Source organism: Microplitis demolitor, chromosome 3 (genome assembly GCF_026212275.2).
Source record: "Microplitis demolitor isolate Queensland-Clemson2020A chromosome 3, iyMicDemo2.1a, whole genome shotgun sequence".
In the NCBI taxonomy this organism is placed as follows: Eukaryota; Metazoa; Arthropoda; class Insecta; order Hymenoptera; family Braconidae; genus Microplitis; species Microplitis demolitor.
The window spans coordinates 21,511,539-21,534,784 of NC_068547.1; the positions used below are offsets into that span (position 1 = coordinate 21,511,539).

Here is a 23,246-nt window from a genome sequence, read left to right on the forward strand (position 1 = left end):
ATATATATATATATATATATATATATATATATATATATATATATACACATATATATGTGTGTGAAAATGGATATGTTGGTGAGCTTGGTCTGTGGGCTAGTGTATGTGTGTTGCTTGTCGCGATTTTAGCGCCACGAGTGTTTTTTATGGTCTGTTCGAATTCTCCGCTCGGCGCACTGGGGCGCTTGCAATATACCCGGGAAAATTTGAATTCATAATTAAGTTTAATAAGTAGAAAAAAAGTGAATTACCAATTAAAAAAAAATGTATTATTTATCAGTGTACTGATTAAAGTGAAATTTAAGTGAAACAAATCTTAGTATTTCAAATCGATCATTTATTAATAGAAATTAATGTTAATTTCGAGTGCGAAAAAAGCGTCAAAGTACCCTGGGTGGCGGGTCCGAAATTACCAACAGGAATAAAATTTTTATTCATTAAATTTACAATTCTGGCGGTTATTAATATTAACATTATTGCTATCTTATATTTAATATATCGGAGATAAAAAATATTTTAATTGTAATGGATAAAGTGTATTAATTAATTAATACAGTAACAGTATTTTCTATGACTGAGATGTTGAAGGCAACTCGCACTGACTTCATAAGAATTAGTTCTACTTATTTCATAAGGAGAAACTTCAAAGTTTTTATTTACATCAAAGTTCATTGTAATCTCATACATTCCATTACCCGGAGCGACTTCAATCTGATAAAAATATTTCTTAGTAGTTGTATTGTTATTCTCCATAATAATCTCATCAAAACGGTGAATTTTCTCAATATTTAACTCTGCGCACAGCCGTTCGCCTTTTTCATTTTTGTAATTTTTTACCACACTCTCGATATGCGATAAGAATTTTTGAGCTCCTTGTTGTGCGATTTCGCTGGTGGGTGATTGTGGGTTTGATTCCGTACATGTGCACCAGTGAGACGACACCCCAACATCTTCGCATCCGCGTTCATTGATTACAGGTTTCAAAAGACTTTGGCACAATGAGCAGCCAGAACTAGGACTCGCTTTGCCTCCCCCGCGTTCCAGAATATCCCTTAGTGTCTCGTACAAATCATAAGGTGACGTTAATCGACGCTTATTTACTTTTAGCGTCTGAATGATATCCAGACTGCTGTCATCAATGTTTTGATTTTTCAATGCGTCTGGTACTCGCAGATACACAAAGGGCAGTCTCTCTTCGTACCAGCCGATAAATGTATTTTTTATTTCGTCCCACCGCGTTCCATGGTCGCTGAGAAATACCACCAGGGTGTTATCAAAAACACCACCTTGCTCAAAATTCTTTAGCTGATCCAGCAAATGCGAGTCCATTGACGACAGTCCATTTATGTCATCATGAGGTATTGAATTAATCCAGAACCAACCAAAGTACGGTCTGTCCAAAAATTCCCTAGCGAAATCTGATGCGTAATTTAAAATCCGATCAACCGTTAACTCTGGTCCTGAGCAATAACGTTGTCCAAATTTGTACTTTGGCTTTAACAAATTTTCCGTGGCAACAATATAAGGCTTGAGATAGTAATCAGTTGGCGGGTCAATAAATCCGTTGTTACGGAAATTTAATGAGTCTAAATAAGAAACATCTTCTCCATAAGCTGTCACATAACCAGCCTGTTTAAAATTTTTCCACAATAATGGGCAATCATTTAGGCCTTCAGATTCAGAGTTATAATAAGCGTTACTTAGAGAAGCATTTTGCCCCGTTAAAATTGACATGATATTCGAAAACTTGTCATCACCTATTTTATTGTAGCCCACGAGGTTAATCCAGCCCTTTTGTTGTAGAAATTCCGCTGTTTTAGGCAGACTGCGCATGAAATTCAAACGCGATATTCCATTTATACCCAACACAAAAATACTTATTTTTTTATTTTCTGTATCTGTATTATTAAGGCTGACATTTTGGAATCGATCTTTGACTCTTTTTGGATTCACTATGGCATGAATATTTTCATACATGACTTTTAATATTCTTTTGCTGAATTTTTTATTAGATCTACAAACAACTTTTACTATTTCTGCGTCCTCTGGTAATTCCACTCGATCCTCAAAGTCTTGACAAGGTGACACGCTAGCAAAAAAAATTTGAAATTTAATAAATTTATAAATTGGACATAATATATTTAAGGTAAAAGACCGTAAATCCTATCAGTAGCAGTGATCTTGAAGTTAACGGACAATTAAAAATTTTCGGATTTTTTTTTTCAACAAATTACTTGCGAAAAAAAAAAACTAAAAATATGCACATGTAGAAAATTAAAAAAACTTCAAGTGCAATTTTTTCAAAAAAATTTTTTTTTATAATTTATCATCTTTATAAAACTTCAAAAAATTACTAGATGTCGGCTAACTTCAGTATCATTAGTCGCTCACTTTAACTGATCAAAGTATTCTATAATTTATTATAAATTTAAATTAACTAACTTTTTTCAAAATCCCACAGAAAAGTGAACGGGTATTGAGTCTTTTACTTAACAAAAAAATAATTACTTACTTAAATTTAACATCCCAATCATTCACAGCCTCCTCAGATTTATTTTTAAAAATTGACGACCAGCAGCACCGCAGTATTTTGTAACTTTCCGCAATTTCTTTATTGATAACTATGCTGTAATTTCCACTCGCCTCTTTAACAACCGAACTAAGTAACGAATCTGTTAATGAACACGACTCAAAATATTCAGGCTGGATAAATTCTCTGATACTTTCATCCAGTGGGTCTTTATCCAGTAGACGGCATTTTGAACTCCATACAAGATATTTACTTTCTTGTATAGAATTCAAATTTTCTCTTACATTAATTTCCTCGATGTCACTTAATCCAGGCTCCAAATTGTTTATCACATAAAATTTGATGTAAATAAAAAATGCAGCGTAAGAAAATAAAACTAACAAATTGATAGTGTTAAAATTTCTTTTATAAAAATTGAACCCATATTGACAAAAATAATTCATATTAATCCTCCGTTGGAATAATCCAATTAATGTGTCACGTATTGACAATTTTAATAATTATTTTAAACTGAATTTTGCTGAACAAATATTCTTATCAAAGTTTCTAAATTAAAATATTGTACTAAGCAGATAACAGACTTACCGTCGTATGAAATTATTCATCGCCAATTTTTATCGCTAATTTAAAAAAACCGTGACCGATTATTTCAAGTATAACAGAAAAAAAACACGCATTACTTTATTTATAACAATACTAACTTTTAATTGTAAAAATAATATTTTTAATTAATAATACTGTAATTTAACTTAATTATTTTTATATTACATGAAAATCATTACATATATTAATATGTATTTTTGCTTGAAAAAATTATATATTGTCATATCATTGCTCTCAAATATATATATAATTTTTTTCTACAATTTATCGGCACTGAGAAGTATACATATATATTTATATAAAGTATTTTTATAAATATACTGACAATAACTATTTTTAAAAATTATAATTATTAATTAATACAGTAACAATACTTTTTGAAACCATTATCTAAGCATTTTGAATCTTTGGCATATGAGTTTATACGACTGACTTCTTCTTCAGTCATTTTTGAACCGCCGTTTTTGTCGAATAGTACCGTTGTTTCAAACATACCGCCACCGGGACTCAGTTCAATTAAATAAAAATATTTTTCAGTATCTGTTGTTTCCGGTATGCTGTTGGTTGAATTGTCTAAATTTATTATTTGATTGACACGATGAATTTTTTTGACCTTAAGTTTGGCGCAGAGACGTTTTCCTTTATGATTTTTGTAGTCTTTGATAACACTCTCGACGTATGAAAGAAATGTTTTGGCTCCTTGCTGAGCGATTTTGCTGGTGGGTGATTGGGGATTGAATGCCGTGCAAGTGCACCAGTGAGGAGACACTCCAGCATCCTCGCAACTTCGTTCATACGGTACAGGTTTCAAAAGAGTTTGACAGGTCGGACAACCGGAACTTAAATTTGCTTTGCCTCCCGCGCGTTCCAAAATGTCCCTTAGTGTCTCGTATAAATCGTAAGGTGACGTTAATCGATGCTCGTTTATTTTTAATGCCTGAATAATATCCAGACTGTTATCCCCATTGTTTTGGTTCTTCAATACGTCTGGTACTCGCAGATACACAAAAGGCAGTCTCTCTTCGTACCAGCCGATAAATGTATTTCTAATATCACCCCATCGCATTCCATGGTCGCTGAGAAATATCACCAGCGTGTTGTTGAAGACACCTCGTCGCTCAAGATACTCCAGCTGATCCAGCAGATGTGAGTCCAATGACGATGCTCCATTCATGTCATTGTGAGTTACTGAGTTAGTCCAGAAAAAACCAAAATACGGTCTGTCTAAAAACGTAACAGCGAAATCTAATGCGTAATTAAAAATACGATCAACAGCTAGTTCCGGTCCAGTGCAATACTCGGAACCATATTTGTGTTTTGCTTTCAAATATTTTTCAGCAGCGACTATGTAAGGCCGTAGATAGTAGTCCGTTGGTGGATCAACGAACCCTGTCTTCTGGTAATTAAATGTACTGAGAGTACTGTCGTCTTCTCCGTATGCTGTCACATATCCAGCTCGCCGGAAATTGTACCACAGAAACGAACAGTTGTCTAAACCGTATGCTTCCCTTGGGCGACAATTTGCGTACGCTGCGGAACTGTTTTGTCCTGTCAGTATTGCCATCAAATTTGGAAATGTATTGTCTCCCATTTTGTTGTAACCCGCCAAATGAGTCCATCCCGTTTCGCGTAAATATTTACCTGTTTGCGGAAGACTACGTAAAAAATTTAATCGCGACACACTATCGATACCTAATACAAGAACACTTATTTTTTTATTATTTAATTCAGACGCATCTGTATAATTTTTTAATTTCAAAGGATTTACTATCGCGTGGATATTTTCATAAAGTATGTTAGATTTTTTGTTCTTTGGTTTATCTTTTGATCTACATGTTACCATAACTGTTTCTATGTCTGCTGGTAGTCGAACCCTGTCGTCAAAATCTTCGCAATGTGATTTACTGCAATTAAAATAATAATTTAATTAGATATATTGTCATTTTTTAATTAAATAATTTATATATTAGAGAGTTGAGTAAAATGGGGAATTTTGGCGATTTTTTTTAACGAGACCAATAGCAGGACAGAAATGATTCTTCTTGATAAATTAAAAAAAAATAATTTTTTTTCACATTGTCGCTAATTATTGTGTCGTTCCGACCCTTATTCAAATTTCTCATATATTTTCAAGTCATTATTTTAATGTCACTATTTCATAAGTAAATTCTTTAATGAAACTTAAAAATTCCCTTATCTGCCCCACTATTGGTCTCGTTACCCGATAGTCCGACTGTAAAAAATTTTCGGAGTGAACGCAGATTATATCCGGAGTGGATGTTCATTTATTAAATCCCCTTGGAGTAAAATTTACTCCGAAGGGAAGTTAATTTCAATTGAAATTCAAAATTGAAGCGAATGCGGATTTAAATAAAATCCGTAATTACTCTGAATTAACTTCCGATTTTTTTCAGTGTACTATTAATAATATTATCATAAAAATTTACTTGATTTTCGAATCCCATAGATCTGTAAGTGGTTTAGTTGGCTCAACTCTAACAATAGATGACCAACAACAAATAAATTTACTGTAACTTTTGGCTGCTTTTGAATTTATCACCATACTGTAATTACCATCAGCTTCTTTCACTATCAAAGTAAGCAAAGGCTTGGATGAACAGGGTTCGAACTTTTTCTTCTTCACATACTTTGATATACTATTGTCCATGGGGTTTTCTGACAGCATATGACACTTTGGACTCCATACCAAATAGCCATCCACAATCTCTGTAAATATATTTAATTAACTGTCTACATAAATCATTTACTTAATTGTACATATGTGGACATGATGATTTACCATAGTCAGGATTGTAGAATTTTTCGGGAAAGTAATTTTCCAGTGTTGAATATTTGCCGGAAATATAATAAAGTGTCACGACAAGTAGACCCGGAAGTAATAAAATAACAATTCCCGGCTTTTTTTTAAGGCACTCAATGACACGTAAAAATTTTGCTTTCCACATATTATTGTTAATATTCAGTATTATTATATATTTAAGTATTCGTCATGTTGGCGTGTAATGGAATTTTAAAATCTTTTAAACGTAATATTTAAATCACCGTAACCCGTTAAATGTTATCGGTAATTGAAGTCCTGGAGTTTTCTGCAGACTCGCTCATTCTTGACATCTTTGAGTACTTTTTTTTTTTCGATGACATAAGCGTTAACAAATGATTCCTTTGTTATTATTTCCTTTACTTGCGTAAAAATCTAAACAATATACAGATAAAATAGTTCAAAAATATTTATGACAGAATTTAAAATTTTAAATTTATAAACAGGTGGATACAATTCTAAATATACGTGATCTGAAAGGAATAGTGGAAATTATCTGACGACAATATATTTAATATATATTTTCCACTGGTTAACAAACAGTTTTGAGTACGTTATGGTGAATATAAACAATGATAAAAAATTGATTAAAATAATTACACTGTAAATTCAAATTAAATTTCTAATCGCCGTGAACGCTTTTGTAGTCGATGAATATTTCTTTTTTATTTATCATAAATAATTTGAAATTTGAAATTTAATATTTTATTATTTTCAGCGATATAAATTAATTATCTACTGGACATTAACTTTTACTTGCAAATTTATCAACGTCATAAAATATATGATAATAATTATATAGAACAGATATACATATACAGTCATTCATGCATCTCATCATGAATTTATTAATTAACACAAAGAAAATAAATGAATTTTATTTTAAATAAAGCAAAATTATTTTCTGCCATTCAAAATAATTATACTTTAATTAACAACCGGATAATCAAATGTTTTGTCACTAACTGGTAATTGTTTCCGTTTTACAAAAAAATTGATGTTTTTTTTTTTTTTTCATTTTCTGAAAATTATTTTATTTTTTCAACTTCGCTTAATTAACTAATTTTATTAATCATAGCTGAATTTTATTAGAATATTTTTAATTGAAAAAAATAATGAAATTAATAAATTGAGTAAACTGCGGATATTAACATTAGCTGAGCTAATGCAAACTGGACCCAACTGGACATGGAAATTTTTTAGAATCACTATAAATTTCAATGTCACTTCTCTATATCTACCTCACTTTTTTTTGCATAAATTTGAATTAAAATATTTTCCCTCCATTAAAATTCATAATTCTCACAAAATATTTATTTATTATTTGCTCCAAAATAAATTACCAAAAAATTAATTACTTTGATCCTTCAATAATTACTTATAAATAATTATCTAAACCTCTGTTCACTCGACACTTAAATTTTTTATGTGAATTATTATTTAAATAAATAACTAAAATACAAAATTCATAACTTTTCGTCACAGATATTTTTAAAAAATTTCTTAACGCATCCACATATTTATAAATTACCAAACATCTTGTTAATTATTTTTTTTATTGGTTGCTTATCAAAGTAAACAAGACGATGGTTAATAATAATGAATAAAAAATATGACATTAACTTACGTTGTAAAATTCAAGCATTTCACTAATAATTATTTAATATCTTAATTGCTAATAATTTTTTATAAACAACATGAGAAAGACTAAACAATATATATCTATATATATATATATACATATATAAGTGTAAATGAAATGTCAGCACGTTTTCACGTTGACGTTACGTCGTTTTACTGAGTAAGAACAGAACGTTTATCCCTCAGCGTCGACGTACTGGGTATTGACGGCATTACCAGTACACGACGGAACGCAGACGCAATGTTATGTCGCATGTACCGTGTACTTTATACTTTACTCTATATATATATATATATATATTTGATTGAGCTTGTTAATACTTTAAATATAATCACATATACAAACGTAATATCTCCTTGATTTTATTATTATTAGCTCAAGCTACTTTATTTACTCAAATTCAAATGGGGTAGAAGTAGGATTTGTGGCCTACTCCATTTTTCGACATTTAATCCTTTAGTTTATTAAATCAAAAAGTGTAAAATAAAATTATCAGTTTAATTGTGTGATAAAAGTATCTTTAAATATTTTTTAAAAATTAATTATGTTATCATGTATTTAAAAAATTATTTTATTCAAATTTTTAGTGTCCAAAACTGGCTCGAAAGTCGCCGAAATGATACCTCTACCCGATACATGGTAGAAGTGGCGTTTGAGGCCACTGCTCCAGTTCTGGACATATAATACTTTATTTTAATTAATGAAAATGTATTAAAAAAAAAAATTATTGTAATAGTGTGGTAAAATTAATAATGTTTGTATTTTGTTCAAATTTTCTAAGTGGCCAAAAACGGTACTACTCTATTCCAATAAATAGTTTTCTACTCAGTAAATTGTTCGTATTTGTGTTAAGAAAAAAGTCGAGGTTTAAAATTCTATGTTAAATATTTAACACTTTTGTGTTAATTTAACATACGGATTTTGTGTTGTTTGATCAGTTTATTTTTAACACAAAAAATGTTGAAACGAAAGTTATATTTATTCGGTGTTAATGTTCACACAAGTGTTAACACTTTCAAAATGTAACTTTAAAATCGAGGGGATGTTAATTTATGAAAGTAACACAAAGAATGTGTGGAACTTACTTTAGTCACTTATATATACATAAATTTTCATATGTAACAAAATAACACAAATAAAAGTGATAAATCAGAACTTTACGTGTGTTGCAGATAACATTTAAATGCATTTTAACACATGTGTAAATTTTAAAACCGGTAATGTTACAATAACAAAAATTTGTGTAAAATGTTATTTTAACACATAGTTTTGAGTTAATTTAAAAAAACAATATTCTTTTACTGTGCAATTGCGATATTAAATATTATATATTTTATATATAGATCTTAGTAATAAATAATCACTATCGATTGTTTATTTCTATTCTTTACTTTCTTGGTGACCTTTAACTGACATTTTATGTTTGCGCTAAAGATTTTTAATAATTTAATTATATATATAACAATAGTATAATGTAATATTCATTATATTATTTTTAAAAATCTTTAAATTAAATATTTTTTTAATTCAAATTAAATTTAAAACATAAAACCATCAAATAAATTATCAGTAAACAAATAAATTTTTATTCTTATAAATATTAATTTTATTGATTTATTTAAATTATATAATCTTTACACTGCTTATATTTTTTATAAATAATTAAACATAATTGTTTGTTGTTATGCTTATGATATATCCCATGGGGGGAGGGGGTCATTGCTTACCCATGATAACTGTCATACTGTCAATGCTTATTCGCAATGCTTAACATTATTTATAAAATATAAATGTATAAAAATAGTTGTCAGTCGAAATAGATGACGTAGGTCGCAATAAACACTAAAATTTTATGGATAGAAGTTGCCAATTATTTATTGACAGAGAAAAGTTTTAAAAAACAGAAAAGTAAATAATCGATAAATTTATGCAAACAATTTATAGTAATTTTTAATTTTTAATATCAGTCATGGGTTGAAATAAATTTCTTATATAAAAATTTATGATTTATAGTGTATAAAAAATATATCTAATATATATCCTTAAATATAAATTTTAAGTATAGTAACAAATATGTTAAAACTAATTTGTATTTATTATTAATTTTTTATAAAATTACGTAAATTGGAGATTCTTTGTCTAGTTAATGAATCGATTTAATATCTTTGGTCATACATGCTAATTGCACATATACATATTTACCAAATCATGGAGTAAAAAAATGATTACTTGTCTTCTTTATTTACGCGTTGGCATGTTAAACAAAAAATAAATAGTCCGTTTATTTGAAAGTTTATGCGACTGCTGGACATTCTGAAAAAATTTTTAATTGTCAAGTAAAATATATTTTATCATTTTATTATATATTTTATTATAAGTCCTCTTTAATGTGCAACTGATAGCAGCATCCGGTGTTTTTATCGTTCTTAGCACTGCTATCACAGTCAACTTCATTTAATCATTAGAAAATTTATGATAATAAATTTTTAAACTTTGTTAGTTTTTAAATATTCAATTCTTTTTTTTTTTTTTTTTATACAAAAAAAAAATTAATTTAATTGATTTTTTTTAAACTTTAATTTTTAATTATAATAATTAACAATCTATTGAATTCTTGGTATTAATTAATTATTTCAATTCATTAAATTAAAGTAAAAAAAACTTGTAATTTATTGTAACCAGTTATTTTAATTATGGAAAGACTACCGGTCTTTTTAAGGTAGTAGAGGAATTATAACTACAAGTATATATATATATATATATAGGGTTGTGCGAATAGTTTGAACTTACGAATTATTGGTATCGAATCGAATTGAACTATTCGATCCAAATCTTTAAAAAATTCGAATTATTTGAAAATTAACGAATAATTTCAGTTTTTTTTTTTAGCAAATAAATTGTAATATTTTTTCCCATAATTAAAATTTTTGTCAGATCTAAATAAAACCTACACGAGTCCTTGAAATAATTATTTTTGTTACTTTAAAAACCAAGCTCTCCATTAAATAAAAACTTAATATTTGAAAACTCATCAGAATTTTCTCGATTCGAATCGAATAATTTAAAAAGTTTCAAATAATTCGAAAATATTTTATCGAATCATTCGATTCGCACCCTCATTATATATATAATATAAGATAATAATTATTAAATTAGACAGTTGACTAAAGTAAGTAAGTAAATAATGATACTTACTACAAACAGAGCAATTGATTTCATCAGAATTATCACCGCATCCATCACGTCCACTGCAAGTAATAGCGTCTGATCTACACTGACCATTAGCACACCTAAATGGACAATTTCTTGCTGAAAGACGTCCGCGATAACGAGTGCGACACGCACCACGTGGCTCATCGCTTCCATCGCGACACGACACTACGGCATTACAAAATTCATACGCCGGTAAACATTGTCCACTGTTGCAACGGAAGCTCCCTTCAGGGCATCCTGAATATCAATGAAGAAATGAATAAATAATAAAATAAATTTTAAAATTAATAAATAACAGGAAAAATGATAACTAACGTCGTCGATTTTTGCAGCCTTCTTCGTCTTCTCCATTAGGACAGTCGATTCTCCCATCGCACTGGCCAGCCTTTGAAATACATACTTTGCTTTTTTTACAACTAAACGCTTGATTTGGACACTGGTCGGTAGCGCATTCCTCGTCAGAACCATCACCACAATCGGGTCTCCCATCGCAGACAAAGAACCAACTGATGCAAGTACCAGATCCGCGGCACTGAAATGTACCAACTGGACATCCTGTTCTTTTTGCACCACATGGTAAGCTTCCGTTTCCACGAATAGCACAGTCACACACTCCGTCTATGCAACGCGAATGTGCATCTGCCATACGACACTCAAGATCATTTTTACAAGCAAGTCCAAGACTTACTGCAGTCGACGTTGTTGTTTCATGACGGTCTGCTTTCGTTGGTACTGAAGAAAAAAATTTTAGTTGTAGTATGAATCTAATTGACTTTCATTTCATTTAATTAATTTTTTTTTAATGGATTACCCGACGGTGTTGTTGTTTGAATTAATTCAGTTATCGTATCAGCGTCAATTATTACTGCGTCATTATCTTCTGGTAACTCATTAGTGTCTTCATGATGAGGCCGCGGTGTGCGATACATCGGATGTGTCACTAAATTTATTGGCAATCGTGGAGTCACAGATGTTGATAATAAACGCGTTGCATTTTTCAGCCATGAAATCTGTACACCTATAGCATTATTTTTTATTATTATTATTATTTTTTTATTGTACTTAATTTAGAGATTAAAAAAAACGTTGATTGATTTTACAAACGCAGAGAGATAAAAAAAATTGGACTAGTGTAATTGTAATAATTATCGCTATTATTATTATTGTTATTGGTGCTATTGGTATTGGAAAAAAAAGTTGTGGAATATCCTCTTAGAAGTATTACCGGTATCGTTATTGCTTTCTGGTTGGTTTCCTTGACTGAAAACACTGTCTGAGTCTATTTGCGTTGAATCGTCGAAGAAATTGTTTGGACTGCTCGTGGGATTATACGATGAATTAACTGGAGGGATAACGAGATTGTTTGGGCGGCAAATTTCCCCGTCACGTTTCATTGGCGCGGTACACTGACAGCGCCCGAACAAATCGGGAATTAAAAAGTCACAGTGTGTGTCGCTGTCCCAGAGACGACAGTGATCGTGGCTGTAACAAACTTGCCCTGGTTTTGCGGCTGAAAATTTTTTTTTATTATTATTTTTAGAGTATTGATATCAAGTATTAATAATAAATAAGTTAATTAATTAATTACTATTAATAAATATACAATATTTTAAAGGTAAAAGGGGCAAGTCAGGCCAGTAAGAATTTTTAAATTTGTAATTAACTCAATAATTTTTTTTGTCGTGATTTTTGATCATAAAATTTATTTTATTTTTAATATAATTAATTGGAATTTAATTACTTTTAATTATAAACCATTGTACTTATAGACAGGAAAATAATATATGTAATTTAAATTCCGTTAGGTATTTAATGGATCTAGGTTTTAAAAAGCCGCGTTAGTTATCAGTATATAATTATTGTTAAAAAACTATACTAATTATACATTACTTAATAATATAAACTTACGTGTCAAACAAGTATGCCTTCTAAATTGTAAATATCCATCTTCACATTGACAAACTCCATCTAAACAAGTACTCTTTGCAACTTTCATTGAACATTGCTCCGAAACATAGCAATCGTTTCCTAATAACGTTGCTGCAAATAATAAAAAATAATTATAATTATTTTTTTGAAGTTCAATATATAACAGAAAATAACCGCGAACTAATGGAGGTTTAGTCCAGGAAAAAATAATAATAATAATAATAATAATAAATATCTTACTTATCCTCGTTATTAAAAAAAATAAAACCTTCAATTTATGCTACTTAGAGGTTTTAATTACATGAAATCTTACAATCTCGTTATTGACCTCAAAAATAAAACGGAACATATATTATGATATCCAATTACTTGTCAACAATTACCGTATGATAAAAGGGCGTATATTTGAATTTTATCCTGTCATTTTTATTTAAATTTAGTATCACTATAAAAATAATTTATTGTTAGTCTCATTAGTAGAGAATTCAAAAAAGTGATGGGTCTATGTCTGACGTTTGATGTTTGATCCCGTTATTATATATTTTTATTTCGAGTGTTGTTATAATAATGTCGGGTATTATATTATATTATATTATATTATTTTATATTATATTATACTTACATTCAACACAGCGGGTTTCATTGTATGGAGCGTAAAAGGGTTGACAGCGACAGTATCCCAAATGACAACGGCTGTTCTCGATGTTCTCACAGTTTTTATCTCGCGAGCACTCGTCATTTAATTTCAATGATCCTATTGCTGGTGTTGTCACTGTTAGATCCTTTTTTTAAACAAAAAATAAATAATTAAATAATTAACTCACTAACGAACTAACTGCTGTAAGAATAAGTTATTCAAATTTAATTTATTTAATTACTCAATTAATTTAACAATGATATATATTTTTTAATAATGATGGAATAACTAATGGGAAAAAGAATCCATGAGCTATTATGCGAGGTACTAGAGTGATGAATCATTTACTGTAGAGTGCAATGAGCTTACTAATGTTAATTTTATGGATCTAATATATAATTATTAGTATAACCATCGGTTATTACTTTTGAATTGCGAGTTACTTGTTTACTTCAGAATAAAAAAATTTTTGGAGTAAATGATTTTTTTATTTATTTAATTATTTCGGAGTGAAATGCGGATTTATATGAAATCCAGATCATTCAGCTGAAAAAAAGTTTGTATTAACTCCGTATGTGGGGTAACTTTTTTTTAAATTTCAAAATTTAAAGTGACGGAATTACTGTCAAAAATCGGGAGTTAATTAGGAGTAATTATGAATCTTATTTAAATTTGAATTCACTCCGACACAGTTTTGGAGAAAAAAAAATCACGCCGCATTCGGAGTAAATCGGGAGTGTTTTTCCAACAGATCTGAATTTTATTTGAATTCGCATGCACTCTGATTTTAATCCGCGTTCACTGTGAAATTTTTTTGGAGTCTAATTCGGATTTTAAAAAAATTCACAATCACTTTAAATTGACTCTAAATTTTTTTACAGCATAATAGTAATTATTGATGATAAAAGTTGAGTAAATAAAAATAAAATATAACAATAATAATTAAAGTGTTTTATATTTTTTTTTGTATGTCTAGTAACACGTGTTCGACATTTCCGCCACTTGATTACGCGTCTGAAAGTGCATTCTCATGCCAAGCAAGGTGATTGCCAGTACTTGCACTTGATGTAATGTACTTTAACATTGCATTCTTTCAACTCATGATATATATTTTAGTTAACTCATCCCTTGTTGTATATATTTGCGATCTTGCGCTCTGTTAAAGTTAATCACTTCCCGGTTTCTCAGGATTTACAAACAATGTCATGATTATTTCTTAACACTACACTATATTTCTCATTAAAGAGTGTGACGAACTCTTATTTTATATACATATACATAGACATAGACATATATTATACTGTCATTTTAAAGTAACATTTTTTTTTTATTCTCACTGTTCAAAATTGCTTTGTATCCATAGAAAAAAAATCCTCCTTTCAGTTCCTGACTACAATTTTCTAAATCGCTCGATTTTTATTTTATTTCCAAAAATGATTTTTTACTTTTTTTAGAGAGTACCCCATTTTGCCCGCAAAAAATGAAAATTTTTTCTATTCACTTGGAACATCATTGAAAAAAAAAATTTGATGTTTTGTCTCAAAAAATTGAATATTTCCATAAGTACTCCGTTTTGCCTCCCGCTCTTATATTAAATGAATGAATGAAATTAATATACCGGATTACTTTCCCATTCCCTCTCATGTCAATAACTTAAACATACATATGAATAAAATACTATAATTATACTCTTATTTGTATTGTGTGTAATGATGTGAGAAGTTGCGCAACATATCGTGCGTGCACCGTTATCATGCGTCAGTCAGGATAGAGGTACACATCATGAACATATAGTACACAGAACTCACAGGACAGGTACATATATAAATATATATAATAGGGGTAAAGAAATTAAGTATGAGTGATGTGATATGTGTACGTTTAGAGAAAAATGTTGTGGAGGTAAACTGAGCATGAATAGAAGCTAAGAGATGGAAAGCTGAAGAAGAAATAGGAAGAGGAAGAGTTTAAGTTTTAAAAGTTTAAGTGTATAAGTATATTAGAAAATAAATATTAAATGAAATAAAATGGAGAGACGAGAAGAGTTTGAGAAAATAAACCTCCGGGATACAGAGGATTTCTATCCATACGATTTCCATGATTTTACAAGATCGTGCACCGTCTTATTCATTTGCATAAACTTCTTCCTCCCTCTCGTTCAACGCATGCTACGTTCAGTTATTATATTATACACATATCTTCTGCTGTATATATTTATATATATGTACTTGTTAGTTGATGTTTAACTTCCTGATTTATCGTCTGCTATTTTGAAACCCATCAGTTTGTAACGCCGTTCATTTGTATATTTAATATTAAATTTTATTTATTACTTTTGTCTGATATTATTATTATTATTATTATTATTATTATTATTATTATTATTATTATTATTATTATTATTATTCAGTTGTTAATAAAATTTAATTAACTGAAAATTAAATGATTTTATCTGAGATAAAAATACATTTTTCACTTTAAATATCTCGTTAAATTTTTAAATTGTTACTTTCAATCATCAATATATATATATATATATGAATATTACATATATTATTATAAATATTGAACAGCACCAGTGCCAAGAAGTTGAAGGACCACCTCGATGACCACAAATTATTATCTCTATACCGGCACAAAATATTTTCCTCATTTAAAAGCAAGTGATTAGAGGATCGGATGCAATTTATATAAAATAAATGAATACTTGATTTATAAAAATAAAATAAAATTAAAATTCTGCACACAGATGGCCGTAGATATGTAGCAAAGAGTAAAGCCAAAGACATTTTTGTATTGACTTCTAAGGAATTAAATGGATTCGTGGCATTGAACTTGTAAACAACCCAGGAATGCCCTTTTTTAGATTTTCTCATATATAAATCGAAAAAAATATTATAAAATAAAATAAAAAATATTATAAAATGAGGAAGAGAGCGTAAGATAAAGAGTTTGAGTATCGACTTGTTACTGTTACTGATCTCTCTCTCTCTCTCTCTCTTTCTTTTTCTTTCTCTTTGGCGATCTTCCCAGTGTCCTTGGATCATACAGATGGAATTGTAAAACCCGCGATTGCCCAGAGACTTGGCGTATACTTTTCTTTGGATAATCACCCGATGCATCTACGCGAGCCTTCGCCTGGGAGAACAATAACGCCGCTGGAATGACGGTAGTAACATCCGCCTCTTATATACTGTATATATATATATATATATATATATATATATATATATATATATATATATATATATATATATATATGTATACAAAATACAGAAAAGTTCTATAATATTCCTTTTCAAGTCTATGAATTTTCTTTCCACGAGGTCGAGTTGAACGCGTAATAATCACGACTCTTCGCTCTTGTTCTTTCATACACAAGTTTTACTTGTGTCTCAGAATTATTTAATAATACTACTACATATATTTATACTACACAAGCTTTACACCGCAGCATACTTTAATTATACGACATAACTACCTACACATTTTGTGAACATAGTAATTTATAGAAATAAATAACACAGGGATTCCCATATATCATTTTTTTTTTTTTGGTAATATATTTATGAAAAGATATTTTTAAAATTTAATAATTATCGATCGTTATTGTAAAATAGCTCTACATACTCGTTGTCATTAAATTTAATAGTAAAACAAATTTTTTTATCTTCAATTATCCCGTCTAATTATTTATGTTCATACCAAGCGGGTTTTTTTTTTTAAAATATTAATTAAAAAAATTTTTTATATTATAAATTTTAAATGAATGTAATGACGGACATTAAAGTCAACGATGAAAATTATTTATTAATTTGAATGCAGTATAAAAAAGAAATTATAAATAATAAATTTGAATATTTATGGTGGTGATAATTTATTTAGGCGATTAATACATTAATCAAAGTGTTTATTGATCAGCGGATAACCCTATGGCACATCCAACTAAACGACTTTGGAGCCGACATATATATTTATGTAGAGAGAGATAGAGGTAATCCACAAATCTCAGCTGCATTGTTTGCGGTTAACACACGACAGTCACAAATATACGTTGGCATTGTGATTGTGATTCACTGCATTGTCCTGATTTTCTACCCTTATATAAATACAATACATTTGCGAATGTTTAATCGATTGTATAAATTTATAATTATTTTTAGAAACTGCAGATAAATTAAATAAATATAATTATATTTAATAGAAAGGTAAAAGACCAATTACCGGCTTTTCATTAAACTACTCGATATAAATTGCTAATTGAAATGAAAAACATTTTTTTTTTACTCGATCGATACTCGCTCAAAGACAACATCAGTTAAACTATGATCATGCATGAAAATACCATGTATGATAAATATATATGGAAAAATATATGTTCAATATGAGACTATATAAGTGGCCAAAAACGATATACATTTTCTTATATATAATATAGTAAGTTTTAATATAATTAATTATATTCGTAAGTTTATAAATTATTACATGTATTATATATATTTATAATCATATATGTAAACTTATAAGTTAGCACATATATGTATTACATATATTGATAATTATATATGTGAATTTGTAAGCTAGCAGACATATATATTCTGAACACAATGTTTGAATCTTATAACAGAGAGAGAAAGACAGAAAAGAATAGATTTTATTTATTCTTACATATATGGGAGACTTATATGATTCTATATATCGAAAAATATATAAAAATTTATAACGTTGAATACATGGTACATATATCGTGGCATATAATGATGAATTATATATGTATTCTTATTTGTTTCCATATATAAATAACATTTATGTTTGAATATATTGAAATTATAAGTTTACAAATATATAAATAATATATTGCAGTTATACGGAAATATATGAAATCATATAAGAGAAAATATATATAAAAATATAATAAAATCAGCCAAAATCTATATACAGTTCTATATAAGATTTCATGTATTGTCGCATATATATTTATATCCGTAACATATATTTTTTAATATATGTTTACCATATATATTTTCATGCGGGATAAGTTTATTGATTTGGAGAATAATTTATAAAATATATGACTTTATTTCATTTTCACAAATTTAAAATATATATTGAATAACATACACAGAAAAAAGGATTTCTTACATTTTAATATACGTAGACTCATAAATAATTATTTTACCAACGATCACTTTTTTACTTGAAACTTTTTTCTATAAAAATTATAAGAACACTAATCAGTTAAAGTGAGCGACTAATCGTGCTGATCGGTCATAGAGTCTTTTACCTTACCGCGAATAATTTATAATTAATATCTCTAATACGATGATGGGGTGGTTACTTACAAAATATCGCAGTGTTAATTATTAAAAATAATAATAATAGTACTATGGATTTTATTATTTTCCTACGGATATTTTATCAAGCTAATTTAATAGTTCCATGTTAAGAAATTCTTCATAAGCGTGAATAACGAGCAAGTAATACCTTCCGGGCGTATGCCATTTCTCTATACCATCCCATAATATTTGTGATGAGAGTGGAGTAGTGGAGTAATAGCACTGCAGTGTAGAAAATAATCCAATGTTCTTGGCAGTATTTTTTCCAGCCATTACCTTGTACCTTTAACTTATTTCTTCCTCTTGTTCGCCTCCATCATCATCCTTCTTACTTTCCTACAGCGCTACTTTATTCCTTCTATCTTCTCCTCCTCCTCATACTTTTCTTTACTTAAAAATAACCAAAGTATCAAGCAGAACGTTGTCAGAGAATGCGAAAATTATCCTTCCTCTAAATTGCCCATTCCCACTTACTTTTGCAAAAAATATAACAAAAACCACTTGGCAATTTTATTTTTTATATTTTAATAAAAACCCGATATAAAAATACAATTCATTTTAACAGACCTTGACTTAATAAAAAAACTTTCATTGATATTAAAAAAAAAATACTGCAAATACCCAAGAATTATTAAATCGTAGATTTACACTTACAACCGTTAGAATATAAAAACAAATAAAAAATCAATCGAAAAAATTATTTTAAAAAATTTTAACTAATAACGGTAGAGATCGCGAGTAGAAGAGTAGCAAAAGTGTACATTTATTAATGATTGAACATGTTAAAAGAAGTAATATCACGGTACATACATATACATACATATATACATATATATATATATATATATATATATAACTATTGGCTACCACGGAAGCTTCTTCATATACTTTTTACTTATGATTATCTATAGTTATTTATCATTTGAGTAAGAGAAAGAAGTATAACTCAACATATATATATATATATATATATATATATATATATATATATATATATATATATATATATATATAAGGACGATAAGACATAAGTAGCTGCAGTATATGTGTATGTATCAAATTATATGAATGTATGTATGTATATATATATATATATATATATATATATATATGAGCATAATACATTGAGTAAGTTAACTTATAATGCACGCCGACGTTATCTATAAGTATCTTCCTGTGGAGATCTAATAATCACATCTTTGCGGATGTGAATATTTTCAATATATATACATATTAACTAGTACTATGCTCGCATTCGTGCGAACCCCGTAAGTCAGAGATTAAGTAAAAAAAAAAAAAAAAAAAAAAGAAGAAAAGATTAATATGAGCAGTTTAAAGTCTTGTTTGTTGTTTAATTATTTTATTTTGAAAAAAAGTTTAACTGTCAATGGGTTATCGGTAAAAGCAAAAGTCTACGGTTGTTTTTTTGCTGCAATTATTATAACTGCTAGACTACATTATATTTTTTAAAAAAAGTCCGAGCGGAATGTGAAGATGATTAATAACGAGTTTGCAATGTGATTTAATAATATATTATATATTATGTGTTATTAATATTAATATGTATAATGTGTAATTAAATTTGTTGAACAGAGGCATGGGTGAAGTTTTAAACGGCCAGGTTTTAAATGCCGTTATTTATTTATTTATTTATTAGATTATTTGCGTGCGCAATTACAGTAATTAGAGTTCTTAATTTGAAAGTCAGTTTGATAATTAATATTGTGATTAAGAGTAGCTGTTTGTTGGGCGAAAGGTAAACTAGTGGATATGGAAATCGATTGTGCTTTGCTGGTATTTATAAATATTCATTTTTACAGCAATGAGGATGATAATTTTTTGATGTTTATTAAAAAATAGTTTCTCTTAAGAGGATTTTTGAGCTGAGCTTTTGTTGAGTGGGATATATTAACTTGGAAACGTCCCGACATTGAATACATAAATATGTATATATACATAATATATTTAGATTTTTATTTGTTATAATGTTAAACGGAACCGACACTCGGCTTTTTTTTATTCCACTCGGTGTCGAATAGTTTTGTCTTTTATTACATATTATTTTGTCCTGTATGTATTTGTGACAGTCTCGTTGTTGATTCAAGTCATACAGACGTTTCAGCGTTACGTGGTAGGCTATATTTTTACTACTTTTTTTTAAGGTATCATTTTGAAGAGTTATGACACATCTTCATTAATTCAAGTCAATGAACCCGTCATTACTTTTTTTTTTTAACTAAAGTTTTAGTAAAACTAAAAAAATTAATTACTATTTGAAAATATATATATATATATATATATATATATATATATATATATATATATATATATATATATATATATATATATATATATATATATATATATATATATAACATATTAATGAATATCATCATAATTAAAATTTTTAAAAAAATTTTATATACTCCAAAAAAATTTATAAAGTTGACAAAACCCGCATGAAAATATATGTGGTAAACATATATTAAATATATGTTACAGATATAAACATATATGTGACAATACATGAAATCTTATATAGAACTGTATATAGATTTTGGCCGATTTTATTATATTTTTATATATATTTTCTCTTATATGATTTCATATATTTCCGTATAACTGCAATATATTATTTATATATTTGTAAACTTATAATTTCAATATATTCAAACATAAATGTTATTTATATATGGAAACAAATAAGAATACATATATAATTCATCATTATATGCCACGATATATGTACCATGTATTCAACGTTATAAATTTTTATATATTTTTCAATATATAGAACCATATAAGTCTCCCATATATGTAAGAATAAATAAAATCTATTCTTTTCTGTCTTTCTCTCTCTGTTATAAGATTCAAACATTGTGTTCAGAATATATATGTCTGCTAGCTTACAAATTCACATATATAATTATCAATATATGTAATACATATATGTGCTAACTTATAAGTTTGCATATATGATTATAAATATATATAATACATGTATTAATTTATAAACTTACGAATATAATTAATTATATTAAAACTTACTATATTATATATAAGAAAATGTATATCGTTTTTGGCGACTTATATAGTCTCATATTGAACATATATTTTTCCATATATATTTATCATACATGGTATTTTCATGCCGGAATATTAATTAATTATTCTTTTTAAATAACTCATAAATAAAGTAAATAAATTTTTTTTGACTTACCAGAAATAAAAATAGACAAGTACTCAAAAATAATTTCTTCATTGTCAGTAAAAAAAAATAATTTCACAAAAAAAAAAATAAATAACAAAATAAAAAATTCACAAAATAATAAAAAAAAAAAACTGTAAATATTAATAATTAAAATATAAAAATTTACGCGGGAACGTATGAGAGTACGAGGTGTACGCCTGCGTGATGATGACTGAAGACTAAAGAGAAACTGAACGGACCCCGTGGTTGCGGATAGGACAGGGCAGACAGGACTATCGACTAGATGTAGAGGCGGTTTTGTTAGAAGTGAAGAGTTCAAGAGCACTAGAGTATCTGTACATAATAGTATTGGAGTGGATGCTAGTGGATTGGATTATTCTATAAAGAGCAAGAAGAAAGAAGAAATTTACTACATACTACCAGTTTTAATCCGATTCCCCTACCCCGATCTTGTCATCTCTTTCTATCTTTACTCTTCTTCAAATTATGTATTCTTCTACACGCAGTGTGCGGGGCATTCAATTACGATAGACGAAATATTGCTGGCACTGCATCCCCGATCTGCTGCTGGCTGACACATTCAAAGCCTCCCTTCTACGAGCCACCAGGATCGCCTGTAATGGCCACTGAAGAGCAGAGTAAATTTAATGGAGTATGCGAAACCCATTTCAGGCAACTTTTTAAATTGTTATGTTAATTTATCTAAATATTTAACACACTCTTTGTTTATTCTTAATAATTTCAGGTTTACATTTCAGGTAAATATAGAACTTGAATAATAAACATCCGAGTTGTGATGCTGAAAATGATTAAGCTCGCACGTGATATCATCTTATTTTGCAAAAGGTCATGACTCGCTTTTATTTTATTTCTTTATTTATTTTTTGTGTTAATACATTTTGTCGCACTTGACCCTCAGGAAATTAAATTTTAATTTATTTCTTTTTCTCATTACATCAGTAAACTATTTTATACTTAAAAAAAAATTACAGAAAATTCACTTTTAAAGGAAATTTATTTTAAAATTAAAACTCCGGACCAGAGTAGCCGCGGCTTAAAATTAAATCCTCATGACCCCGGAATCACTCTACTAAAAAAAAAAACCCCTTTTCACTCCCAATTTTTTTCAGATTAACATTCAAAATAACATTGTCATATATTTATATATATTATTTTTTGTAAGTAAAGTAATAAAGTTTAGTCATCGTTGGCATGCAGGAGTCATAAAGCATCGATTGCAAGTATCATAAACGTGCAACTCTAATTGACAGTCGACTTGTATATAAATATATTTGTTTTACTTTTA

At 28.3% G+C, this 23,246-nt stretch overlaps 3 protein-coding genes across 3 annotated transcripts; all 3 read right to left on the bottom strand.

Annotated features, from left to right (window-relative positions):
* Positions 1-351: 351 nt before the first annotated feature.
* LOC103569827 (uncharacterized) lies at positions 352-3,014 on the bottom strand. Its single transcript, XM_008547346.3, has 2 exons — positions 2,513-3,014; positions 352-2,089 (listed from the first exon to the last, which is right to left on the bottom strand). The coding sequence occupies exons 1-2, from the start codon at positions 2,971-2,973 to the stop codon at positions 544-546; spliced, it is 2,007 nt and encodes a 668-aa protein (XP_008545568.1). The 5' UTR covers positions 2,974-3,014; the 3' UTR covers positions 352-543.
* A 358-nt stretch (positions 3,015-3,372) lies between these two features.
* LOC103569825 (uncharacterized) lies at positions 3,373-7,818 on the bottom strand. The gene is made up of 4 exons (XM_008547345.3): positions 7,600-7,818; positions 5,934-6,347; positions 5,581-5,860; positions 3,373-5,037 (listed from the first exon to the last, which is right to left on the bottom strand). The coding sequence occupies exons 2-4, from the start codon at positions 6,097-6,099 to the stop codon at positions 3,486-3,488; spliced, it is 1,998 nt and encodes a 665-aa protein (XP_008545567.1). The 5' UTR covers positions 6,100-6,347; positions 7,600-7,818; the 3' UTR covers positions 3,373-3,485.
* Positions 7,819-9,202: 1,384 nt separating this feature from the next.
* Positions 9,203-22,241, bottom strand: LOC103569824 (atrial natriuretic peptide-converting enzyme). The gene is made up of 8 exons (XM_053737314.1): positions 21,950-22,241; positions 13,379-13,538; positions 12,736-12,867; positions 12,053-12,337; positions 11,639-11,845; positions 11,143-11,559; positions 10,810-11,064; positions 9,203-9,927 (listed from the first exon to the last, which is right to left on the bottom strand). The coding sequence occupies exons 1-8, from the start codon at positions 21,989-21,991 to the stop codon at positions 9,908-9,910; spliced, it is 1,518 nt and encodes a 505-aa protein (XP_053593289.1). The 5' UTR covers positions 21,992-22,241; the 3' UTR covers positions 9,203-9,907.
* Between the last annotated feature and the right edge of the window lie 1,005 nt (positions 22,242-23,246).

Excerpts from the sequence above, each read along its gene's own strand:
- LOC103569827 (XM_008547346.3), bottom strand. The coding sequence starts at position 2,973 with ATGAATTATTTTTGTCAATATGGGTTCAATTTTTATAAAAGAAATTTT. Across the intron at positions 2,090-2,512 it reads GATTGGGATGTTAAATTTAA|CGTGTCACCTTGTCAAGACT; the intron begins GTAAGTAATTAT and ends TTTTTTTGCTAG.
- LOC103569825 (XM_008547345.3), bottom strand. The coding sequence starts at position 6,099 with ATGTGGAAAGCAAAATTTTTACGTGTCATTGAGTGCCTTAAAAAAAAG. Across the intron at positions 5,861-5,933 it reads ATTCTACAATCCTGACTATG|AGATTGTGGATGGCTATTTG; the intron begins GTAAATCATCAT and ends ATATATTTACAG. Across the intron at positions 5,038-5,580 it reads CTATGGGATTCGAAAATCAA|TAAATCACATTGCGAAGATT; the intron begins GTAAATTTTTAT and ends TTTTAATTGCAG.
- LOC103569824 (XM_053737314.1), bottom strand. The coding sequence starts at position 21,991 with ATGAAGAAATTATTTTTGAGTACTTGTCTATTTTTATTTCTG. Across the intron at positions 12,868-13,378 it reads TGAAACCCGCTGTGTTGAAT|CAACGTTATTAGGAAACGAT; the intron begins GTAAGTATAATA and ends TATTATTTGCAG. Across the intron at positions 11,560-11,638 it reads TCAAACAACAACACCGTCGG|TACCAACGAAAGCAGACCGT; the intron begins GTAATCCATTAA and ends TTTTTTCTTCAG.